Below are 23,476 nucleotides of genomic sequence, written 5' to 3'. Positions count from 1 at the left end.
TGAGTCCTAGGGAGGAGGAAGGAAGTGCATTCCAGATAGAGAGGGACCTGATCAAAGGCATAAAGGTAAGACAGAAGGTTTGGGGACTTGGGGGCTCACGGTGACAGTGGTTCAGTGTGGCTGAAAAGGTAAGAAGAGGCCAGCTCACCACATCCTTGTAGACCTTGGTGAAGAGGTTGAGCTATTTACTGAGGACAGGGACTAACTCGGTCAGATGTACACGGAAGCAGGGAGGCTGCTGGAGGGGAGTGGCCAGGCCAGAGGGGCCCCCCTGAGGGAGGCTGGCACAGGACCGAGTCCAGAGGGAGTCAGGTATAGCGCGACCCGGTAGCTAAACCTCCTCCAACCCACGCCCCCGGCCCTCCAGAGCTCCCCAAAAGAGCGCGAGGGGCGTTAAGAAGCTCTGGAGGCAGGTGGGCGCTGAGAGCCCGAGGTGGGTGCTGTGTCTCCGCAGGGGAGTGAATGCGCAAACGAAGAACGGTGCCACGCCCCTGTACCTGGCGTGCCAGGAGGGCCACCTGGAGGTGACGCAGTACCTGGTGCAGGAGTGCGGCGCGGACCCGCACGTGAGAGCCCAAGACGGCATGACCCCGCTGCATGCCGCGGCGCAGATGGGCCACTGCCCGGTCATCGTGTGGCTGGTGAGCTCCGGGGCGGGGCGGGGCCCGGGGAGGGGCGGGGTCTGCACGCCCAGCCGCCGGCACCGACGGGGGCGGGGCCTGGAGGGGCCCGGCGCCCAGCCCCCGCCCGTCTTTCCCCCGCCCCCTCCCGCCCAGGTGAGCTGCACCGACGTGAGCCTCTCGGAGCAGGACAATGACGGCGCCACGGCCATGCACTTCGCGGCCAGCCGCGGCCACGCCAAAGTGCTCAGCTGGCTCCTCCTGCACGGCGGCGAGATCACGGCCGACCTGTGGGGCGGGACCCCTCTGCACGACGCCGCTGAAAACGGGGAGCTGGAGGTGGGGACGGGGCCGGAGCGGGGGGGCGGGGCCGGAGCGGACGGGGGGGGGGGGGTGGGTGGGACGGGCGCCCTCTGCTGGCGCCGAGCTCTCAGCACAACCCTGCCCCGGCGCGGGGCGGTGAGGGGGGGCGGGGGGCCCGGGCTGGCGACCGGGGTCCTCAGTACTCGACCCCCGCAGTGCTGCCAGATCCTGGTAGTGAACGGCGCGGAGCTGGACGTCCGCGACCGTGACGGATACACGGCGGCCGACCTCTCGGACTATAATGGCCACAGCCACTGCACCCGCTACCTGCGCACCGTGGAGAACCTGGTACGACCTTGGCGCTGCCCCCTGCTTAATCTCGTCCCCCACCCCGCCTCTCCCTGCCCCCAGAGGAAGGTGTTGTTACCCCTTTACCGTGGAGGAAGCTGCGGTTCGCAGACATGAAGCCCCTTGTCCCTTGTCCGAGGTCACACAATGAGGAAGTGTCCTAGACCATTACCCTTCCCAGCCCAGAGCCACTGACCATTGAGGAGGGAGGGGGTGAAGGAAAAGGGTCAAGGGGAAGAGGACCAGCGTCCTCCTGGTAAGAAGGAAGGCTTGGAGAAATCGCAAGACACTTACATACCAGTGGGAATGGTCAAGCCCATTCACCTGCCCACAGCCCACAAGTAGTAGCTCATTTAACTCTCCACCACCTCTAAGGTGGGTGGTGTTAATGTCCCCATCTCACCCAAGGTCACACAGCTGTTAAGTGGTAGAGTCTGAGAGGCATGGCCTGGAGCCACTGCTCTCGACCACGACAGTGTATTTGCTCACTTCATGGCTGCTTCATAATGAAACTTCTGTTACTCTGTTTAAATTATTTTATTATGGTTGTGCAGCTGGGAAGTAACCTACTGGGACTTGAGCTCAGGTGTGGTTGGTTCCAAGTTCAGGGCACTGCCTCATCTGGTGTAATGCCTTTGGGACAGGAGGGAAGACAGAGGGTGGGCCTCCCAGGTGCCTTTCAGCCCAGGGGGCAGCCTGGCCAGAAGAGGGACTAGGAAATGAGGTCTGGAGGGGAGAAGGTGGGATGGCCTTTTGCCCACAGCACCGTCTGCCCTGTCTGCAAGCACACAGGGGCACCCTGGTGCTGGGTACTCCAGAGCACAGCTAGGCCCAGCGGTCGGAAACTGCAGCTGGACCCGAGGAAGAATGTCCCCCCAAAAGGGCCGCCCAGAGAGAGTAACGGTCTGTCACCAGGGTATACAAACAGGGGTAGATGCTGTGAGGGGCATTTCTGCACCACAGGTGGCTCTTTCCCACTGAGAGAGGGTACGATTCTGTTTGGAGGGTGGGGTGGGAGGAGGCACAAAGCCCCAGCCCTTCTGTCTCTAAGTAAGCAATAAATAAGCAATAAACACCATCCCTTGAATCCTCACTCTGACACGCAGCCTGCCAGCACTTTCTAGCATAATCTCAGCCTCCACAGTAAATTAATACTAACAGCTGACATTGTGTAGCACGTGCTGGCTACCATACCCTGGCCCTTCACTAACTGTTAAAATCTTCCTCATACCTTAATGGGGCAGGAGATTCTGTTATCCCCACCGACAGGAAGGATAAGTGACTTGCCCGAAGTCACTTGGCTAGTAGGTGGGAGAGGTGAAAATTGAAGCCGGCGTTCCGGGCTGCAGAGCCTGGGCCCTTAACCTCTGCTATCCGTGGGGTCAGGACTGGGCACCCCCATTGCCCACTGCTGGTGGCCAAGAAAAGAGCATTTTCATCTTCTCCCTACCAGAAGCCCAGCCCCTATGCTTTCCCTTGGCTCATGGAGGAGGCAGCAGGGCCCGGCCCAGCCCCGCTGAACTGGGTGGGCTGTGGGCCCCTCGGCCCCCTCACCCAGACAGGCCCAGCTGCAGCAGAGACAGATCCAAGCCATGCAGAATGCTGGCCCAGAAAAGGCAAACACTCCCACAGAGCCCCTAATTACAGGGCCAATGAGCAGGGCTGCTGAGCTGTTACCTGGTGCGAGGCTTGCCTCCCGCTCCCAGGGGGCCTGTGACACTTCTCAGGCAGGGGAGGGGGCGCGGGGCAGGGAGGAGCAGGCCTGGGCAGGAGGCAGCAGACGGAGCCAGCCAGCGGGCTTGCCAGCAGCAAGGCCAGCATGGGCAATGTAAGCGAGCCCCCACCCCAGCCCGCTCCCGTCCCATGGGAGGGTCAGGCCCATGGGCGGGGCATAGACAGTGGTGGGGACAGCATGCCTGTGGCCTGAGCCCGGCTGCCCTCCAGACTCAGCCGGGCCACCCCAGGCCCTGCCCCACCTCCAAGGGCCCCATCAGGAGACAGGCTGGGCTGGTATTGGGATTTGCCCCAGTAGGGCAGGGAGAGACCAGGGCTGCTGGCCGGGTAATGGGGAATCAGTCTTCCCTGCAAGTTGTGGGGCCCCACCCGCCTCCCCTAACCCACCTGCCCCAGGTGTTCCCATCAGCTGCAGCTCCTGAGCCCCTCCCCGCAGATACACTGGAGCCCACCCCTCTGGCTGGTGCCATGGCAGTCTTGCCCTTGGGGTCCAGACCAGGGCCCCCTTTTCCGGCCATCTCTCCACCCCCTTGAGCAAAGAGGGGCTGGGGTGGGAGTTTCCCAAGAACCCCGGGTCCTGCTGCTTGAATCTTAGCCTGGGAAGAACCCGACAGACATTCTCATTATGGGGTGGGAGCCCAGAAAGGGAAGCGGCTCGGCCAGGGCCACACAGCAAGGACATGCCGGAGCAGGACCCTGGCCCGAGCGCACCGGTCTTCATTGTCGACCTCATTGCCTTCCCTCCTGTTCAGAGTGTGGAGCACCGCGTGCTGTCCCGGGATCCGTCTGCTGAGCTGGAGACCAAACAGCCCGACTCGGGCATGTCTTCACCCGATACCACCGTGTCGGTCCAGCCGCTGAACTTTGACCTCAGCTCGCCCACCAGCACCCTCTCCAACTACGACTCCTGCTCCTCCAGCCACTCCAGCATCAAGGGCCGGCGCCCCCCACGTGGTGAGCGGGCCAGGCTGGGAGGAGGGAAGAGGGAGGAGGGAGGAGGGGGCGCAGACCGGGACAGACCACCGGGCCCTGAGGGCCAGCCCCAGGCCCACTCTGCACTCTGCCCACCGCTGACGCCGGAGGCTGCCCAGGTCACCAGGAAGGGCTGCTGGTCCTGGTGAGAGGCCGGTGACACTTGTCCTGGTGTGTGCTGCTCGCAAGCACACCTGTGCACCCACATGTACTCTCCCTGGGACAAACCCCACGCGCCCCCTGCAGATGACTCACTCGCTCACACACACAGATGTTCCCCAGACGTGACTCACACCTGTGCGCCCTCAAGAGGGCACACGTGTCTGCACAGCACACAGGGACGCGCATACACACCGTGCAGATGCACGCACGCACCTACACTACAGCACAGACACACAACCTTCCGTCCCCATATCCGGGCACGTGTGCACATTAACACACGCACACCCCACGTCCACAAACCGATGCAAACACATTTGTAAATACAAAGAAATGCGCAGATGCTTGCACACCTGCACACACCAACGCGCAAATGTTAGGCAGAGGCAGACACGCGGGTATTCACGCGCTGACGACACGCTGAGCCTAGGTGGCCATCCACCTGTGATACCTGCTTCCTGCTGCCAGGTGGTGGCCGCAGAGATGGTGGGGTGGCCCTGCAGTTTGGGGCATGGCCATGCGGGCTCCTGCCGCCCGGCCCTGTCAGGTCTGAGCTCAGGAGCTACGCCTTCACCCTCTGGTTGGGCCCTGCGCTGCTGGGGCTCCCAGTGAGCCGTAGAAGCCGTATCCCTAAGCCCACCTCACCCCTTGGCGCGTTGCTTCTGGGTGGAAGGGGGTCCCAGTCTTGGGGACTCTGCAAACTCCCACACCCCGCCTTCCCTCCCTCCCCAGGCCTTGCCAGCTCCAGAGCTGCAGACATACAAAGCTACATGGACATGCTGAGCCCCGAGCTGGGCCGACCCCAGGGCAAGATGGGGAAAACCACACCACCACCACCACCCAGCTTCCCTCCGCCGCCCCCACCCCCAAGCACCCAACTGCCCCCACCCCCACCAGGCTACCCGGCTCCCAAGCCCCCTGTGGAGCCACATGCCGCGGACATCTACGTGCAGACCAAGAGCAAACTCCGCCATGTGGAGAAGGAGGCCTTCAAGAAGGAGGTAGTGAACCTTCTCCCAGCTGCCTGCCTCCCAGCGCTGGGCTGAGGCCAAGAGACTGCCTGGCTCATGGACACAGGGCAGGGGGGGGCCCCGGGCCAGTGGCCTATTCAAGAGTATAAACTCCTGGCTAGCCCCGTGGGGGACTCAGGGCTGGGCACTGGGGACAGGGAGATGAGTCAGACGAAGCCACTACCCTCTCGGGAACTGGTGATGGGTGAAGGAACATATAATCAGACAGCCGGGCCTCTCAGGGAGCCGGGTCCTCCCCGACCTCTTGCACAGCGTGGTGGGGCGGTCACGGAATTGGCAGAGACTGCCCCCTCCGCAGACCTGCCTGCGCCCAGAGCCCCAGGCTCAGGTGGGGAATGGCTCCCAAGGGGCTGTCTTCCAGGTGGGAGATGAGGGGGCAGGGAAGGTGAGGGCCAGGAGGAGGGTGGAGGAAGGGAGAGAGGGACTCAGCACTCAGTGGGGGCTGAGGGAGGGTAAAGCTGAGGTTGGCTACCCAGTCTGAGGCTTGAGTGCCCAGGCTGATGGAAGGGCCAGTCCTGAGATGCGACGTGTGGGGGAGAAGCCAGCCTGTGGGGAGGGGGGCTGTGTCCAGTGTGGGCACATTGAGTGTGAGGTGCCCAGGATGTCAGGGCCTCTGGGGTCCTGGCTGAGGCTCCGGAGCCAGAGGGCTAGTCTCGGTGGCTGAGAATGCTAGTCAGGGAGCCCCCCAGGGGGCCCCCGGGTGCTGGCCAACAGGGCAGAGCCCGCTGGTCTGGGACATGGAGGGCAGCCTGAGACCACAGGTGGCTGAGTATGGGGTCTAGGCTCCGGAGGGTCCTGTGGGAGCCCTGACCTGTAGTTCTCCCTCAAGCCCAAGGCAAACCACTCCAGAGCCTAGCCGAGTAACCAATTTGCCCACAGGTGTCCCAGGTCACAAGGCCACTGGGTGGGGGAGGGGAGGGGCAATTTTCACAGCGACTCCACCCTCCCCTCATGCCATCTGCGGCCAGGCTGTCAGTCGGGTTCCCCTTTCATCTCCGTGAGGTGGAGAGGGCCCAGGAGAGGACTGCAGAGGGCCAAGGGCGGGCGGACTTTCCTGGCCCGCCGTGCGGGCTCTGGCCAAAGCACAGCCTGTGCCCCCTCCACTCCCCTGAGCCCCAGGATCTTGAGGTCCCGTGCCCCTACCCGCTGTGTGCGTGCAGGGCCGCAGGCGACAGGCAGCTCCACAAAGGGCCCATTGTGTGCCCACTGCGCCTGGCGCCCCCCCCCTCCGCCCCCTGGGCCTGGCCGTTGCTTGACCGCAGCGGGAGCAGGGTCGCGGCATCCGCGCCTTGGGGCTGCAGGGGGCGCCGAGGGGCGGGCTGGCCCAGAAAACAAATCCTGTGGTGTCGGGTTTCCTGCAACGAGAGCCGGTTCGGGTGGGGCTTGGAGGTCCGGGGCCACCGCGGGGACGCATGGGCGGGGGGTGGGGGGGGTGGATCAGGGGACAGCCCCCGCACAGGGACTCGGCCTTTGGCCCCGCCGCCCCATGTCCTTTTCCCTGGGCTAGGCTTAGCAGGGGGCAGCTGCGATGGGGCGGGCCACCGCGCTGTCATCCGAGCCCGCCTTGCCGCCCCTGAAACCCGAGGCTTAGGCGCGGGTGTCGGTGTCGCTTACGCGGATGTCGATGGTTTCCAGATGCGGGAGGGGAAGGGCGGGGGCGTGACCCGGAACCCGGGGGTACCAAACACCCGGGGCTCCACTGGTCGGGTGGCTCCCGCACTCCGGCCACGGGGTATGGAGGGGACAAGTTGGAGGAGGGGGGTGAGGGCTGGGGTGCTCGACACCTAGCGGAGGGAGTGCGGAGCAGGGGCCGGGCCACATCTGGCTTACGGGGCAGGCGAGGCGCTGCGGCCCGGTCGTGGCGACGCAGGTGGAGCCCCCGTGGCATCCCCCCTTGCTGGGAGTGGGTCGGCGCGGGATTGGCTGGCCCTGGGTGATGTCAGGGCGACAGAGCTCATAGGCGCTCTTGGGCGCGGGCGGGCAAGGGCTGGGCTGTAACCCGAGAGGAAGGATCAGGTGGCGCAGGTGTCGGGTCCATGCCGCCCCCGCCGCCAGGTGCACAGCGGGGGCCACCGGCACTGGCGCAGGTAGGAGCAGCCCCGGGACCGCGCGGCTTAGAGCCTTGGGCAACCAGGAGCCTAACAGGACAAGGGCTCTGAGAGGGCTCCCTCGGGGTCGGGGTCCCTGAAAGAGAGGGTTCGGCAGAGCCTTGGGGACGCGCGGGACGGCCGGGTAGCCAGGCGTGGGGTGAGGCAGAGGCCTTCGCGCTGGCTTAAACTGCGAGCTGCCCCTTCTCCGGCTCCCCCTGGCGACTGGGCTGGGTCAACCCGCCCCTGGTCCCGCCCCTTCTAGCCTCACTGGGGGCCCTTGTGGCCCTTGGCCTGCGCCCAGAACCCCTCCCTGGGGGGGCGACCGAGCCTGCCCTTCCCCGGGACCCTCGCCCCATCCCCGCTCGGAGGACCGGAGGGCCTGGGAACCTGGCTGCCTGCACCCCTCGACGGCCGCTGGCCATGAGCCCCGGGAAAGTGAAGAGCTGGGGGGGCGGGGCGTGGGAGGCCCCGGGGACCAGCGCCTGAAGCCCCTCCGCCGCTGTCTTCCCGCAGCTGAGCTCCCGCGACGGCCACAACGGGCTGCGGAGGCAGGACTCCAGCCGCAAGCCCCGCGCTTTCAGCAAGCAGCCCAGCACGGGGGACTACTACCGCCAGCTGGGCCGCTGTCCCGGGGAGCCGCTGGCCACACGCCCGGGCATGGCGCACAGCGAGGAGGTGCGTGCCTGCCAGCCCGCGCCCGCCGGCCGCCCGGGACCCGGCCCGGCCGCCCGCTTCTCACTCGCCAGCCCCTCCGCTCCCCCGCAGGCGGCGCTGCTCCCCGGGAACCACGTGCATAACGGCTGCGCCGCGGACCCCAAGGCGTCCAGGGAGCTGCCCCCGCCGCCCCCGCCGCCCCCGCCGCCGCCCCTGCCGGAGGCCCATAGCTCGCCGCCGCCGGCTCCACCTCTGCCCTTCGAGGGCGCTGGCCCTGGCTGCGGGCAGCGTCGCTCCTCCTCGTCCACTGGCAGTGAGTAGGGGCGGGTTGAGGGGTGGGGGGCGGTGCCAGCCCTGAAGGGGAGGGAAGCCTAGACATCGCTCGTTCCCCAGCTGCTGCTGCCGCCCTGGTGCTCCCTCTTTTCCGACTCGTTCTTCCTGCGGCAAGCCCCTACCCCAGTGAGGACCTAACCCTAAGAGGAGGCTCTGGGTTGCCTCAGTGTGATCTCAGCGCACCTCAGTGACCTCTCTGGGCCCACGTCCCATGCAGCAGGGAAGGCCTCCCAGCTCTGGCGGCTGGTGTTTCTAATGGGCTGGTGCTAACTGGGCAGCTCTAAGTAGAACTGGATTCAAAGAGGCAGGGGCCAACCTTCGTCCTGCCCCTTCTCTATCCTGAGCTTCTCTTCTGCTCCTCACCCCTATCTCTTGTTCCTCCAAGCTAGCTAGCTTTTCTCAGATGCTTCAGGGCCTCTTCCTGGCCAGATACCCCAGAGGCCCCAGGCCAGCTACGACCCGGCTATGGGGACGAGGCCAGTGACCCATCATGCTCTGCCCTTTCCCTCCTGATGACCCCCATGGGCATCCTTTTAAGGTCTAGGCTGGTGAACAAGATTCCTGGCTTCTCTTCTGTGAGGTGGGGCAGTCTCTTGCATGCCAGGGCTCCTGCAAGGCCCAGGAGGTGGTGCCTCGTGTGTGTGTGTGTGTGTGTGCGCGCGCGCGCACGCCTTCTTCACCCAGCCACTCGGTGCAGGGACCATGTTTAGTGACATCCAAAGCTTCATGTCCCTCACTAGGAGTGCAAGGGTATAACCGGGTCCAGGGTAGGGCCAGCCTGGGTTCCCTTCAGATCCCTATGGAGCCTTAGCCCCTGCTGACCAGGGCCCATCGTAGCCTGTCCACCACCAGCTGAGCCTCCAGAAAGGGCCCTAGCTCTGGGGTTAGCTTTTTCTTTCTGGAGCAAGGCTGATGCTAGGAACGGAAGAAAAATAGACTTTGGGCTTCTCCAGAAACCCCTTCTCAGCAGAGCCTGGGCTGGGTGCCCTATCCCAACCCAATGCCAAGTTTGAGGCCCTTGCTGGGGGAACCAGGGCCAGTGGCAGCCCTACCCAGTCCTCAGGGACAGCAGTAAAGCCCGGAACTGGGTGGACCACCCTTGTGGAGCCCCAGAGCAGCCCGAGCCAGGGTCAGATGAGCTGGAAAATTCCTCCTCTCCTGTCTCCCCTCCTCTGCGTGTCTCCCTCCCCTCTTCCTGCCCTCCCTTCTCTATCCACACCCCCCCCTCACTGTCCTAGCCTCACCCCGGCCTCCTCCTTGTCCTAACTTTGCTGTCACTTCTCTCCTCTCAATCCCTAGAAGTGAGAGTCCTGAGACACAGGAAGAGTGAGTAGCTGCGTGCGGGGCTCCTGGCTGAGGTGCGGGGCAGGGAACAAGGCACGCTCAGGGGAAGCAAGGCCAAGGACCTGGGGCTTTAAAAAAAAAAAAAAAAAAGGAGGGGGCAGGGCCAGGGGCTGGCAGGCCAGGGGTCCTCCACACTACAGGTGGGGCCACTGGCCCCACAGCTACCTTCCTACCTCCACCACACCCACACACACACCCACAAATTCTACTCATGGCTTTCAGTTTTGCCCAAATAAATGAGCCTGTTGCCAGTGCCTGCCTGGCAGCTTTCCCTTTTACCCCTCCTGCTGCTCGCTCAGGGATCCCCAACCTGGGGAACCCAAGAGCTGTTGGCCTGTTTTGTTCCCCTCACCCAGCCCTCACCCCTCCCTGGGTCTCTAAAGACAGCCCTTCCCAAACCCCAGCCGCCTCCGCGGGCCTTGTCAGAAAATGCAAACTCCGTGCACCTGCCTATTTGCATGCTTTTCACCTGGCCCTTCTTCCTGGGTGACTTCACCCCGTATCCTTAGTAAAGGCTCCGCTTTCCTAGGTCCCCCAGAGCTGAGCAGCGCTTTGCTACACGACGGGCTTGCAACCAGTGTGTCTGCGTCCATGTCTGTCTGTCTGTGTGGGAGGTGGGGAGGGGACTGGCTTGGTTCTGGTATCCAGGGTCCTGAGCCCATATAGCCACGGAGGCCCCAGGCAACTCAGTCCAAGGGTCACTGAGCTTTGCTGATGCAGAGAGGGCTGGAGGGAGACTCCACCCTGGCTGGCAGAGCCAGGGAACCCAGGACAAAGGTCGGGTGGCTGGCCTTAGACAGGTAGTGTCTTAGAGCTGGTCAGTCAGTGTCCTGGGTGGAGACATTCGCTGGAGTCCCCAGGGCCGGCCCAAGAGCCAGCATGAACTCCCAGGGGCCTCCAGGCAGGGCCCCCATGCCCCGTGAGTAGGGCCGGGAAGATGGTGGGGCTCTGTGAGCTGTCAGCGGGGAGCCCGCCTCTGGGGTACCCAAGAGCCGCCCCCAGGGCCTGGGATCTGGAGAGCTGTCATCTGGGGCCCGGCCCCTCCCGACTTGGGGAGGGGGAGGCAGAGGGGCAGGCTAGGGGCGGCGGGGATGCAGACCTCGCACCCCCACCCCCCCGCTTGGCCAGCACCTCCTCTCCTGCCTCCGTGCAGGCACCAAGTCTTTCAACATGATGTCCCCGACGGGTGACAACTCGGAGCTACTGGCGGAGATCAAGGCCGGCAAGAGTCTGAAGCCGACGCCGCAGAGCAAGGGGCTGACCACGGTGTTCTCGGGCAGCGGGCAGCCGATCTCCCAGGTAGGCGGCTCGACAGGTACCCCGCCCCGGCCCCCCCCCCGGCCCCCCGTGCCGGCCGGTCACTCAGCCTCGCCGCTTCTCCCCGCAGCCCGAAGCGCCGCTGCCGCAGGCGTCGCCCGCGCCGTCCCGGGCCCGCAGCCCCACCCCGCCGGCCGTGGGGCCCCAGCCACTGCTCAACGGCAGCGTGGCGCCGGCGCCGCCCGCCACCCCGGCGCCAGGCGTGCAGCTCGACGTGGAGGCGCTCATCCCCACGCACGATGAGCAGGGCCGGCCCATCCCCGAGTGGAAGCGCCAGGTGATGGTGCGCAAGCTGCAGCTGAAGATGCAGGAGGAGGAGGAGCAGAGACGGAAGGTGGGTGGGGCGGGGCTTCTGCGCCCGGGCCCATCCCCCACGTCGCCGCCCGGCCTGCGGGGGCCTTTCCACCTCAGGCGGCTCCCGTTGTCCTTGGGGGGCGGGAAGCCGGGTTGGAGGACCTCCCCTGCCCTGGGGACTGTCCTTCCGTGAGACGGGCAAAGCTCATCAAACGCCAATGTGCTTCACGTCGCCCGGGATCTCGTAAAAATGCCGATTCTGATTCAGGAGCTGTGGGTGGGGCTGAGATTCTGCGTGTCTGGGAAGCTCCTGGTGAGACTGACCTGCTGGTCCAGGGACCGCCCTCTGCGTGGCCAACGGGCTTTGGGCCGCGGTCAGACTGGCCTGGGCCCTTTCCTGCACCGCCACTTTCCAGCCTTCGAGACCGAGCCTCATCCAGCCTCAGTTTTCTTATCTGTCAGATGATTGACCGTCTTTGGCTGGCAGGGTGGTTTGCCACTGACCGGCTCAGCACGTGTTTCCTGGGTGCTGTGTTCTGTGCACTGTTGTAGCCTCTGGGGATTCGCGATGAGTATCTCAAGGCCTTTTCAAAGGTGGCTTTGGGGAGTGGGGCGGGAGGGGGTCAACCAACAAGCAAACACAGCATCTTAGTAGAGAGATAAGTGCCCCCAAGAATACAAAACAAGGTAACATGAGAGCCTGAGTGAGCAGGGAAGCCAGGGACGGGGCTGTTAACAACACTGCCCTCACTGGGATGGGGCATGCAGAGGCCTGGGGCTGCCCTGCACCCACCGTCCTATTTGGGGTGGGGCCAGCGTTATGAAGGAGGAAGTGAAGTCCAAGGTGGACTTGGAAGATGAGCAAGAGGTGGGCTGGGAACAGAGTGGGGCAAAGAGAAGGCTCAGTGACTGTCCTGTCAGTACAGGGGCGGAGCTGGAGAGATCAGTGGGGGCAGATCACCAAGTCCTGGCCTTGAAGAAAATGGACTTTCTCCTGCAGCAGTAGGGAGCCTGGGAGAGGGGTTAAGTGAGGGAATTAGCATCATCCTGTGTGTCTGTGAGGGAACGGATTGATTGTAGTGGGTCAAGATGAACCGGGAGGATGTGAGGACGACCCCCCCCCCCCGCCACCCAGCCCAGGCTGCAGAAGCCCAGCACTAAAGTGAGGAATGAACGAAACTCTCAGCAGTTCCTGGCACACCTAGCTCATAAAATTGATTATCATCCCTAGTGCCGGGGACAAGGGGTGAGAGCTGAGGCTTCAAGCTGGTTCAGCAGTAAAACACTGACAGCGTGCACAGGGAGGGCTCGGGCTGCGGGGACAGCTGACAAGAGGTCATCAGTATGCGCGAGGTCCCTCTGGGATGTGGCCTCCAAACAGCAGCCCTGAGATGGGGTGGGAAAGGGCAGCCTGGCGTCGCAGCTTCAACGCCTTTTGCATGTTCCTTCGGTGGTGTAATGAGCAACCAAGCCAGGTGTGGAGACTCCCTCTGCCCGCTCAGTCTCTGCAACAGCGCCCAACGACCCCGCCAGCGACCAAAGTGGACACTGCCCAGCGCCCGGAGTAGCGGCCTGGGCCGAAGTCTCGCCCCAGTGTAATCACCCGCCGGCCGGGCGTGGCCCATCCCTGCCAACAGAGCCCCGCGGAGCCATTACACCACCCAGGACATGCAAAGGGCGCCCCCCGGCGGCCGCTGCGGGAGCCGGGCCAGAGGGAGACGCGCCTCCCTCCCCTCTCTTGTCTTCCCCGCCTTAGCTGACGTCCGCCAGCTCATGCTGCTACCCCCGCGAGGGCTGGAGGTACTCCAGCGCGCACAACGCCATCCTCGGGCCCTTCGGCGAGCTCATGACCGAAGCCGACATCCTCCGCATCGAGCAGCAAATCGAGAACCTGCAGGTGTTGCACAAGGCGCAGAAGCTGGAGGCGCGCCTGGAGCAGCTGGAGCTGGAGTTGGAGCAGCTGCTGCCGATTTCGGCCGCCCTTTCCGCGCCGCGCTTCACCGTCGATCCGCGCCGCATGCACGGCCGCGCAGCCAGTCTGCCTGCCTGGTGCAGCAAGATCTCCACGCTGCTCAAGAGCATGGCCACGCTGCTGGCCGCGCTGGGCGGCCGGCCCGCGCACCTGGCCGAGCTGCTGGCCGCCGACACCGGCCAGCCGCTGGCACCGCTGCCCGACGCGCCCTGGCGGCCGGGTCCGCTCTGCCTCGGCCGCTCGCACTCGCTCAGCTGGTGTCGCGAGGCCGTGGCGCGCGAGATCCTCGAGTGCGGCGTCTCCGTGCAGCATCTCCGCGCCGTCTACGAGCTACGCGCCCAGGGCTCGGCGCCCGCGCGCGGCTCGCGCCGCAAGCTCTCGCTTCCCGCCGCCGCCTCGGGCCGAGAGCCCATCCTCGAGGAGGACTACGTGGCTGCCGGCGCCGGGGAGCCAAGCGCCCCGGTCGCCAACGGCTTGCCGGCCCCCTGGGACTCCGTGGGCGCGCTGGGCCCGCCCGACGCGCCGGACCACCAGGCGGCGCTGCCCGAGCCCCAGCAGCTGGCGCGCCAGCCGTCGCTCTCCACCGAGCTGCGCGGCGTCCAGGACTACATAGATATGCGCAAGGAGCGCATCGTCTACCTCTTCCTGGAGCACTGGCGCAAGTGGACCTTCCGCGGCCCCCGGCGCCACGCCCAGGCGCGCCTGCGCAGACTGCTGCCCCGCGTGGTGGCCGCCGGCACGGGCCCCGGCCCCGAGGCCGCCGACGCTCTCCGGCCGCCGGCCGGCGACGGCCCGGATGCGCGGCTGCTGCGCCTGCTGAAGCAGCGGCAGGTGGTGGGCAAGCTGCTGGGCCACTGGCGGAGCCTGCTGCGGCAGGTGCCGGTACGCCCTTCGTGTGGCTCGGGCCTGGCTCACGGCCTGTACTGGCCCGAACACTTTCTGCCGCCCCTGGACGGCGGCGCGCCCCCGCGCTACGACAGCCTCACGCTCGACCTCTTCATGCTCGGCTACTTCCAGCTGCTGGAGATGGGCCTGAGCCGCGAGGAGCGCAAGTTCCGCCACCTGCTGTGCTACGAGATGTTCGACCGGCTGGGCAGCCACCCGTGGGAGCTCATCCGCCTCTTCCACCGCGTGGTGCTCGAGGAGGTGGAGGCTGGCCGACGCACCTGGAGCGACGGCTTCGAGGACCTCAGGCGCCAGTTCTTTGGAGACAGCCCGGAGGCTGAGCCAGCCCGGGAAGAAGAAGCGGAGAAGGAGCAAGGAGAGAAAAAAGAAGAGGAAGAGGAGGAGGGGGAGGCGGCGGCGGCGGAGGAGGAGGAGGGAGAGCCGGCAGAAAAGGTCCCTCCGGGTCAAACGGTGGACTGGCCAGAGGGGCAGCCCGAGGCCCCAGCTCCCGCGCCGCAGCCCCCCAGCCCCCCTCCGCCAGCCGCGCCTCCCCCGACGTGGGACCCTCCTGGTTCCGAAGCCCCTGTCGAAGACCCCCTGGAGCTGGTGTCTGAGATGGGCGAGTTCAGCAACGAGGACATCTGCCGCTACATCGACCGCAGCTTCTCCTTCTGGAAGGAGAAGGAGGCAGAGCTTTTTGACATCTGAGCAGCAGAAATCGGAATTTCCCCCTCAAGCATCTTAACCCAGGCTTGGATGCCCGTCTGATGCCCTCTGGAGGCCAGAGGCCCACAGGAAAAACCCAGAAGCCAGCAGGGTGGCCTTGGAAAACCCGGAGTATCCAGGACCAGGCTGCCAGAGCCTTTGAAGCCCACTATGACCAGATGTGGGGCAGTGGCTGCAGTGGGCAGGGCACAGGGCAAACCAGGTGTTCCCCTCTGGGCCTACAGTCTTGCCCGGCTCTGCATGGTAGGCAGGTAGAAGAAGCCGCCCCTCTGAGTGAGGGACCGTGGGTCCCCCCTGGGGCAGTGTGGCTCTCCTCTCTTTGGTTTTGCACTGGAATTCACAGCTACTTCTTTGAGGTCAAGGGAGCCACATGTGTAGTGTTCGTGTGACGTGTTCTCCTGTGTAACATCCACGTAATAAAACTCTTTGCTGTAAGCTGCCTGTGTTGGATGCCCGCCTCCGCCCCTGCCAAGTCGATGCAGCCACACAGTTGTAGAGGTAGTGTCTGCTCCACTTGGGAACAGGACGTGCATAGGCCAGCAGGTCCTTCGCAGTGGAGGCCAGCTTGAGCCCCTCCGAGCTGGCTGGATCTGTGGGGGCCCAAGTATGGGTCTGCCCAGAAAGTTGAGGTCAGGGCCCTGGAGCCATCCATCAGCCTGCCCTAGTGGGAAATCTCATTCTCTGCTCCTCTCCTGCACCTTAGCTCTGACCTATCTGGCACCACCTCTAGAACACAGGGGGCCCGAGTTATGAGGGGGTAGAGCACAGGAGGCCCCCTCTAAGGGGGCTGTGGCCAGGCACCGTCATCTATTTGCTCTGTAGAAGGACGTCTGTATCCCATTGTCCCTGACTAGCGCGGGTCCCCCGGGGTTGGGGGTGCACCTCCCCCCAAGCCCCACCTCCCAGCGCATGCTGGTCCTGAAGTTCTGTGCTTGTGTTTCAGGAGGAAGAGGAGGAGGCCCGGCTGGCCAGCATGCCTGCCTGGAGGCGAGACCTCCTGCGGAAGAAGCTAGAAGAGGAGAGGTGAGCCGGGGGACCGGAAGCTTCAGGGCCCGGTAGGGTGTCTTGATCATGCCCCTGAGGTGGTGGCACCAAATAATGCTGTCTCTTTTTCCTCTAGGGAGCAGAAGCGGTGAGTGTGGGCCGACCTGCTGCCCCTCCCTGGCTTAGGCACAGTCCTTTTGCCCCTTCATCCAGCCCCATCTTGAGCACACTCCCTTGTCTGGTTTGTAGCACAATCTCTCTGCTCCCACTAATGCCACCAGACTCTTCTCCCCCAGCAACTTAGCCCCTGCCCCAAAGTCTAGATCTTATGCTCTGATAACCTCGGCCTGGATTACCGAGCCCCTCGTCTCCCACTAACCTAGCCTTCAGTTATAACCCAACTTCAGTACCAATAACCTTGACCTCTGTCCCTCAAAGCGTGGTTTCTGCCCAGTAATCTAGCCCAGTGCTTACAGAAATATAACACGAGCCACTGTGCAAAGTTTTCTAGTAGGCACTTTGAAAAAATAAAAAGGTAAAGGTGAATTTAACATTTACATTTTACTTAGCCCAAAATATCCAAATATTATTTCAATATGTAACCAGTGTAAAAGTCATTAGCGAGATGTGTTACAGTCTTTTAAAAAGCAGTCTTCGTGATGCCGTGCGCATTTTACAAGTATCCTGCATCTCAGTTCTGACACTTCAGATGCTTAGTAACCACCTGAGTTTAGTGGCTGCCTTGTCAGCAGCACAGCTCTAGCCCCTATTTTATTTTTTTAAACGTTTTTATTTATTTCTGAGACAAAGAGAGACAGAGCATGAACGGGGTAGGGTCAGAGAGAGAGGGAGACACAGAATCGGAAACAGGCTCCAGGCTCTGAGCTGTCAGCACAGAGCCCGACCCGGGGCTCGAACTCACGGACCGCGAGATCATGACGTGAGCCGAAGTCGGACGCTTAACCAACTGAGCCACCCAGGCGCCCCTCTAGCCCCTATTTTATAATAACCGTCCCTAATTAGCCACCACTGCCTCCCACTAATGTGGTCCCTCCTACTTGGGTCCTGCCCCCAGGACACTCCCCGCTCACCCTCTGCCACACTCCTGACCCAGCACCCCTGTTTCCAGTAATACCCCAGCCAGAAATAACTCAGCCACAGCCTCTCCCTCACCCAGCTCCTATGTGTGCCCCCGTGACTCCAGTCTGCCCCCAACCAAGCCCCTCCCTGTTCCCACCCTATCCTTGTGGCTCCTGACCCGACCCCAGTCCCCAGTCCCCCAGCCCTTCTGCCCCTAGAACCCATTGCCCTGGCCACCCAGCCCCTGCCCCCAGTAACGCCTTACTTGCCCCTCACGGTGCCTGGCCCACCGTCTCACGCTTGCCCGCGGCTCTGCCCCCCGCCCCATGCCTAGGAAAGAGGAGGAGCGACAGAAGCAGGAGGAGTTGCAGCGAGAGAAAGAGCAGTCGGAGAAGCTGCGGACGCTGGGCTACGACGAGAGCAAGCTGGCGCCCTGGCAGCGACAGATCATCCTGAAGAAGGGGGACATCGCTAAGTACTAGGTGCCGCCCTCCTGCTCGCAGCCTCGTGAGCCCTGGGGGCCCCAGTCTCCGCCCCGGCCTGCCCGGCTCCGGCGGAAAGGGCTGGGAGCCGCGCTGCCTTTCCCCTCCCGCGCTGGAACCTCTCCCTGACCCCGCTCCGGCCCCCGCATGCCCAGCCCGGGGCGCCGCTGGAACGCGCCCGCCGCCGCCGTCGCCCAGGAAAAGTGCCCAAGCAAGCTGTTGACGCAAAAAGATGCTGCTTATTTGCATGCCTATTTACATATATTTGCATGTTCGGTGGAGGTCGCGCAGAGCGCTCCCCAGCCCCGTGGGTGGCGACCTTGTTTTCCTGCCGGGCGCGCGCCCGGCCGCAGCCCCCTCCCCCGCACCCCGGAACCCACGCGGCGGGCGCATCCTGGGCGGAGGCAGGCCCCGCGCTCGGGGAAGGGGTTTTCCTCCCGTCGTGACCCAGATCTGCACCCGGCCCGCATTTCCCATCCCCGCCGAGGGTTTCCTCTCAGTCATTTGTTTACCAGAAACGATGAAACCGGCAACCTGCCCGTCGGGACCGAGTTGCCGCTCCGGGGGCCCAACCTCTGCCTCCCCCCCTCCCCCTCGCCCTCCCCCTGGTGAAGTCCGCGCCCCCCTCCCCCCGGGTCCCACGATTCCCAGACCCTTTCACGACGCTGGTGGCGTGAGTGCGAGGCAAGGGTCCCTGCGCTTGTGTCTCCACCTGCTTCTCCCCGTCCCCGCCATCCCGCACCCCCATTAAAGCTCTCTCAGCCGCCGCGGCTGACGTGCACTCTCTCGCGCTGTCGCCACGACTTCCTCTCTCCTTCGGGTAACTAGGCCGCGGCCGGGCGGGAGCGGGGCGCGGGGGCGGCCTGGGCGCCAGGGGCCACACTGGGTTCCACCGTGGGTCCCCGACCCTGGGGCGCTAAGACTTCCGGGCCTTTCGACGACGCCCCCCAGGAAACGAAGCCGGGGCCACTTAACACCACAGCCCCTCGGAAGCACCAAGCAGTAGCTTTTCTTCACAGATTTAATACCCAGGCCTCGGCCAAAGTCGGGCCGAGACACTGCTGAGCCACCTCCTGCCCCCTCCCGATATCCGTCGATGCCGCTTGGCCTCAACCAGAACCCCAGGGGGCGCGCGGCAGGGAGGGCGGCTGGCGCTGCTACGCAGGGCCGTGCCAGGAGCTTATTAAGTGACATAAGATGTCTACACGCATAAGTAACCGTACTTAGGGCTTCTGCAAGGGCCGCCAGAGCCCAGAGGCACCCGGTGTGGGCCCCCCCCCCGCCCCCGCGTCACGGGCCGCGCTGCAGGCGGCTGCGCAGGTCCTCGGCGCAGCCGTCCAGCCCCATGCGCTCCAGCGCCGCGTAGACGGCGCCCAAGCCGGCGGGCTGTTGCTGACGCCAGCGCTTGAGCATCTCGTACTGCTGGTCGCGGAAGCGGCCGATTTCCACCTCCACGGCCTCGATCTCCGCTTCGCGCAGCCCCAGTGTGCGCACGAACTCCTTCCAGCGCCGCGCGGGCACCGCGTCCATCACGTCGTAGAGCTGCGGGCCCGGCTGGAGCGTGGCTGCCGCGGAGCCCGCAGGGGGCGCTGGCGAAGGCGTGGGCATGGGCGGCGGCGGGTCTGGGGACGGGCCAGAGAGAGTCGGTGGGGAACAAGAACGGAGGCCAGAGGCGGGACCACGGGCAGAGCGGGGGGGGACCAGGGGGGTGCACCCCGTCCGCCTGGGACGGGAAGTGGGCAGGTGGTGCCTCAGGAAACCATTACTTCTCATCTCAGGCTCAGGAGAATGCGGTCAAGGCCAGTGAGGTCTCTTACCGAGGGCTCTGCTGCGCAGCTGGTCCCAGGACCACGTCACCTCCGCGCAGGGCGCCTCCTGGATCTGAGGGGAGCCAAGGGCCCAGCCATTGCCTACCAAATGCGTGGCGCGGACCTTCTCGATACTGCTGGCTGGAGCTAGAAGGGTGCTGTCCCTGGGTGAGAGGTGGGTGGCCTGGAAGCCAAGAGAGGCCCCAGGTCAGCCTGGGGTCACCCCTTCCTGGGGTCTCTGGCCGGGAGTAGCCATTCCCTGGATCAGTCAGCAAACATTCTTTAAGGCTGCCTCCCGAAGTCCCCCCTCATCTCTCACTGGGTGGCCCAGAACTATTTGCCTGAAATAACCCTGTCCTGGCTGCCCTCCCCTGTGGCCCCAACCCTGCCGGAGGCCTCCCTATGGTGACACTCATCCCACTGAACTGTCTTCTGTTTACCTGTCTGGATCCCACCAGACTGAAAGCCACTTAGAGACAGGTGCCTTGCTGCTCTCATTCACCGACTACTCAGGGAATTCACATGTGTTCATTAGGCCTACTCTGTGCCTGCCAGCCACCGTGCCCCGTGTGGGGGACCAAGAGTTATAATACGGCCCAGCCTCTCAGCTCCAGAAGGCTGAGGCCTGGGTTCTTGCTCACTCTCTTCCCTGAATATTACTAATATTCTTACCTGCAGGGGAGTCAGGGCCTCCAACCCAGCTTCATCTGCTGAGAGACAAGAGCATCTCATCAGCAACCAGGCAAGACTCCTAGACCTGGGTGCTGGTGCAGCTCCTCTTGGGTTCCTGTGCCACCCCTGCCCCCAGCACTCTCTCCCTCAGTTTCCCCCCTCTGCATCAGGGGTGAGTGGGCTCTGGGCTACCCATGCTGACCCGATGCCCCTAGAAATGTGCGTGCGAGTGCGTGCGTGTACTTACTAGGAACTGTGGGCTTGCAAGGCTGGCAGCGGTGGTATGTGTAGGTCAGGGTGGCACCGAGCAGGAGCGGGACCACCAGGCCAGCCAGGAGCACCTGCACCCAGAACACTGAAAGAACAGCGGGTGAGTGGTGGCTAGGAGCCACACCCCAGCCTCCCCAACCATCCCAATAATCCTGCCTAAATTCCCAGCACACCACCTACTCTGCCTCCAGCCACAGACAGTCACACAGGGCTCAGGACAGCTCCCGAGGGTGCTCCTGCAAGAAGAGGGGGTGGGGTGGGGTGGGGGGCGTGAGGGAGTAGACACCAGGAGAGGTTACCTGTCCTCTCCATCCTGGAGGCCCTGCCCTCCCCAGGTCTCTTCCCTGGGCGCCACAGTACCCTGGAAAGTTCCCAAAGGACTGCTGAAACTTCACTGGTGTCCCCAGAAACAAGAGCAGCAACCGCTATTTATGGAGCTTTTTCTAGACTAGATTGAGGGTCACTAGAATGTCAGCTCCATGAGGACCAGGATTTGCCTACATTGTTCCCTGTTGGATCCCCAGCACCTAGAACATCTCTGGAAAATAGCAGATGCTTAATAAACACTTGCAGAGCAAATGAATGGATAAAGTGCTTTACCCCTTAACCTGTGCCCCGGGGGTGGGGGGGGCAGAACCTGATAACATCGTCACATGGAGAAGCCACAGATTGGAGTGGTGACGTCACTTGCCCAAGATCTCCCAGAGAATGAGTGGCAGATCATAGTTTTGAAATTGTATCAACTTGACTCTCTATAAACGGCCAAATCCTATGCTTCCTTAACCTACAGCTGGAAAGATTACTAAAGGACACAACCCCTTATTTATCTGGCATAAGGTGAATGCAGATTTCCCTTCAGTATCCAATGTCTGCCTGAAATGGCGCCCACCCACCACAGGACCGAGCTCCCTCCACCTTCCCGGGATCCCCACTCTGCTCCCAGAACCCCCTCCCTGTCCCAGGGCAGCCAGGACATTACGTGGGGCAGGACACACAGCTGTTGCCATATTCATAGAAGCCAGGCAGGCAGGTCCCACAGTCGGTGTCTCTGACGGAACCTGCAGTCCAGGAGATGGCTTGTGTGTCAGGAAGGGAGAGCGGGAGTTAGGGAGAGGGGCGGTGTGGAGGGGTAGACAGCCCAGAGCGGGAGTACTCACAGGGCACCCGTGTGTGGCGGTGCAGGGCCCTGCAGTCTGAGCACGGGTGGCAGCGGAAGGGGGAGCCGTCCCTGCAGGACTTGACCAAGCACTCGGGGAACCAGCCCGGGTCACAGCCACAGTGGGCATCTGCCACTGCTGAGCAGTTCGTCAGGGCCACCTGGGAAACTGGCAAGAGTGTTCAGGGAGATGGGGAGAGTGGAGGCCATCAGGGCCGGAGACCCCCCGTGGGGACCCCGGGCAGATCCCCTGGAGAATGGAGATGGGGGCAGCCAAAGACGGGGCCACCCCCAAAGGGAGAGGAGCATGGAGATCACCCCAGATCAGAGGCTGAGGCATATATGGAGATGGGAGGGTCATCAGGAAGTGAGGGGGCAAGGGAATCCTAGGGTGGGATCGAGGGGAGAGGGGCCTGGGATGGGTGGACACAGGGCTGTCACACCAGAGGTTAAGCCCAAGCCAGCCACCTCCTTCAGAAACAGCCTGGCCATGGCCTGTCCTCAGGAGTCCCCCACTGAGCACTAGGCCCCTCACCCTCTTCATCACAGGCCTGGCAGCGGGTACAGCGAGTCTCATGGTGGTTCTCCCGGGCCAGGAAGGTGCCGCGGGGGCACGGGAGGCAGGTAGAGGCACCGCAAGGCTTTGGGCAGGGGGCCTTCAGGTAGTGCCCTGTGGAAACCAGACCCGGGTCAGACAGTCAAAGGGGGTTCCCTCTTTCCCCTCCCTCCTCTCCTATCTCTGGCTCCCTACTTCCTCCCCACCCCTGCCCACCTCCCCTGTCTCCTGACCCCGCCTGAACCCCATCTCCCTCTGTCCGCCCTCACTTCCCCTCCACATCCCTCCCACCCCTTCGGCTGCTCACCGGCTGGACAGCCCTTGCAACAGAACAGACCGCTCCTCTTCTGGAAGTTGGAGGCACAGTCACACTTTGGACTGGGTGTGCCACCCTGGCCCTGGGCGCCCAGCAGCACAAGGAGCAGGACCTGGAAGACAGGTGGCTGTTGGTTGTGACAGGGCTGGCCATGCGGGCCCTCCCCGGCCTCCCCCCCTTCCGAGCCCCCCCACCGCGTTTGCCCTCAGAGAGGCCCTCTTCTCAGGTTCTTGGGCAGGAGGTGTCATGGATGTGGGGTAAGACGAGCTTCCCTCCCCCCGTGCACAGAGCAGGCTCGGGAGAGGCAGAGCGAGGTCTCCAGCCGGCTCCCCCCACACGTTTCCCTCTGCCAGGGCACCAGGGCAGGCACCGGGGGGCCCCGTCCCCACTCCTGGTTTGTGTAAGGTGGAGGACCCGGATCCTTCTCTGCCTGGGGCCCCTAGACCCTTCTGGCCCCCGGGGCGGGGGTTTCCTCTCCGCGGAAGGGCCCCGCCCGGCTGAGGCTCTAACTAGCGGAGTCTCTAAGTGGAGAGGGGTTGGTGGTGGTGCTGGCACACTTCCCCGCGAAGTGGGGCCCCATCGTTCTTAGCGCAGCGACCCAGGCCTGAGGTCAGGCTCCAGGCTGCTCACCCCCCTCCACCGTGCTCCCACTCACCGCAGCCACCGCTGCCGTGCAGCCCCCCAGCCGCAACTCCATGGCTCCTGGCGCCTTGCTGGGCCCTCGGATGACAGGCGTGCGCCAGCCCGGGGGCTTCCCCCGCTCCGCCCGCTCTGCCCCAAGCCAGCCCCGGGGGAGCCCGCCTCAGGGGTGGGGGCCAGGGCGGGGCCCCCAGCCCACGCAGCCTGCCCCTGCGCACCTGAGCTCACCTGAGGTGGCCTGGGGGCAGCAAGGCGTACACAGGCCAGGGCGGCATCCAGGTCCCCCCCGCCTGGCTTCTGGCCCCGGCCCTGAGACTACAACTTCCAGGTGAAGTGACTTCCCTCCTTCGGGCCTCAGAGCCCTCCCTCAGCCATGAGAGGTTGGGCCACAGCGACAGCGACGCAGCTGGGAGACCCAGCCTCCCCAATACTGCCTGGGTGTGGGTACAGGGGCCCCGCCCCTGCAGGGGAGTCCCAGCGGGCATTCTCAGTAGAGCCTGAGATGCATCGCCCGCCCTGGCAGAAGTTTACGGGGACCACCCAGGGCAGGGCCCGTGAGGCACCTCGTGGGAGGGAGAACTTCATGGGGGGCTCCTGGGTAGCCCTCGTGGCTGAGGCAGGGGATGGGGGGTGATCTTGGGGGTGCTGGTCTGGTCACCTCTGCCCTGTTAATTCACTAATGCTTCTCCACAGTCTCCTCCGGGGGTGCCCTACCACAGACAGAGGGCGAC

General features: G+C 64.1%; 2 protein-coding genes across 5 annotated transcripts in view; one reads left to right on the top strand and one right to left on the bottom strand.

Annotated features, from left to right (window-relative positions):
• ESPN (espin) overlaps positions 1-18,092 on the top strand; it is a 31,802-nt gene extending 13,710 nt beyond the window's left edge. Inside the window, exons 3-14 of one of the 3 annotated variants that reach the window (XM_047084897.1) lie at positions 455-641; positions 777-959; positions 1,140-1,271; positions 3,758-3,959; positions 4,869-5,137; positions 7,771-7,932; positions 8,023-8,224; positions 10,742-10,887; positions 10,976-11,239; positions 15,726-15,805; positions 15,903-15,914; positions 17,181-18,092. In XM_047084897.1, coding sequence (XP_046940853.1) covers positions 455-641; positions 777-959; positions 1,140-1,271; positions 3,758-3,959; positions 4,869-5,137; positions 7,771-7,932; positions 8,023-8,224; positions 10,742-10,887; positions 10,976-11,239; positions 15,726-15,805; positions 15,903-15,914; positions 17,181-17,328 — 1,987 coding nt within the window. In that variant the 3' untranslated portion in view covers positions 17,329-18,092. Of the gene's footprint in view, positions 1-454; positions 642-776; positions 960-1,139; positions 1,272-3,757; positions 3,960-4,868; positions 5,138-7,770; positions 8,225-10,741; positions 10,888-10,975; positions 11,240-15,725; positions 15,806-15,902; positions 15,915-17,180 lie in introns of all 3 variants that reach the window. The other 2 variants (XM_047084898.1, XM_047084896.1) reach the window with 2 other exon arrangements.
• A 243-nt stretch (positions 18,093-18,335) lies between these two features.
• On the bottom strand, positions 18,336-22,957 carry TNFRSF25 (TNF receptor superfamily member 25). 2 transcript variants are annotated; one of them, XM_047084899.1, is made up of 10 exons: positions 22,762-22,957; positions 22,098-22,218; positions 21,770-21,904; positions 21,236-21,403; positions 21,058-21,136; positions 20,259-20,314; positions 20,056-20,163; positions 19,809-19,846; positions 19,146-19,320; positions 18,336-18,950 (listed from the first exon to the last, which is right to left on the bottom strand). In XM_047084899.1, the coding sequence occupies exons 1-10, from the start codon at positions 22,801-22,803 to the stop codon at positions 18,619-18,621; spliced, it is 1,254 nt and encodes a 417-aa protein (XP_046940855.1). In that variant the 5' UTR covers positions 22,804-22,957; the 3' UTR covers positions 18,336-18,618. The 2 variants fall into 2 exon arrangements, with proteins under 2 accessions (XP_046940855.1, XP_046940856.1); XM_047084900.1 differs by having other exon boundaries at positions 19,809-19,843.
• Positions 22,958-23,476: the final 519 nt, after the last annotated feature.

This window comes from Lynx rufus, unplaced genomic scaffold (assembly GCF_022079265.1).
Source record: "Lynx rufus isolate CCGP_SWC_20201006 ecotype Redwood Valley unplaced genomic scaffold, mLynRuf1.p SCAF_2, whole genome shotgun sequence".
In the NCBI taxonomy this organism is placed as follows: domain Eukaryota; kingdom Metazoa; phylum Chordata; class Mammalia; order Carnivora; family Felidae; genus Lynx; species Lynx rufus.
Note: the sequence above shows the minus strand (reverse complement) of the source record. Positions and strands in the feature narration are given on the sequence as shown.

Coding starts and splice junctions, on each gene's coding strand:
- TNFRSF25 (XM_047084899.1), bottom strand. CDS start 22,803: ATGGAGTTGCGGCTGGGGGGCTGCACGGCAGCGGTGGCTGCG. Junction 21,905..22,097: donor TTGCAAGGGCTGTCCAGCCG/GTGAGCAGCCGA, acceptor TGGTTTCCACAG/GGCACTACCTGAAGGCCCCC. Junction 19,321..19,808: donor AGGCCCTGACTCCCCTGCAG/GTAAGAATATTA, acceptor CTTGGCTTCCAG/GCCACCCACCTCTCACCCAG.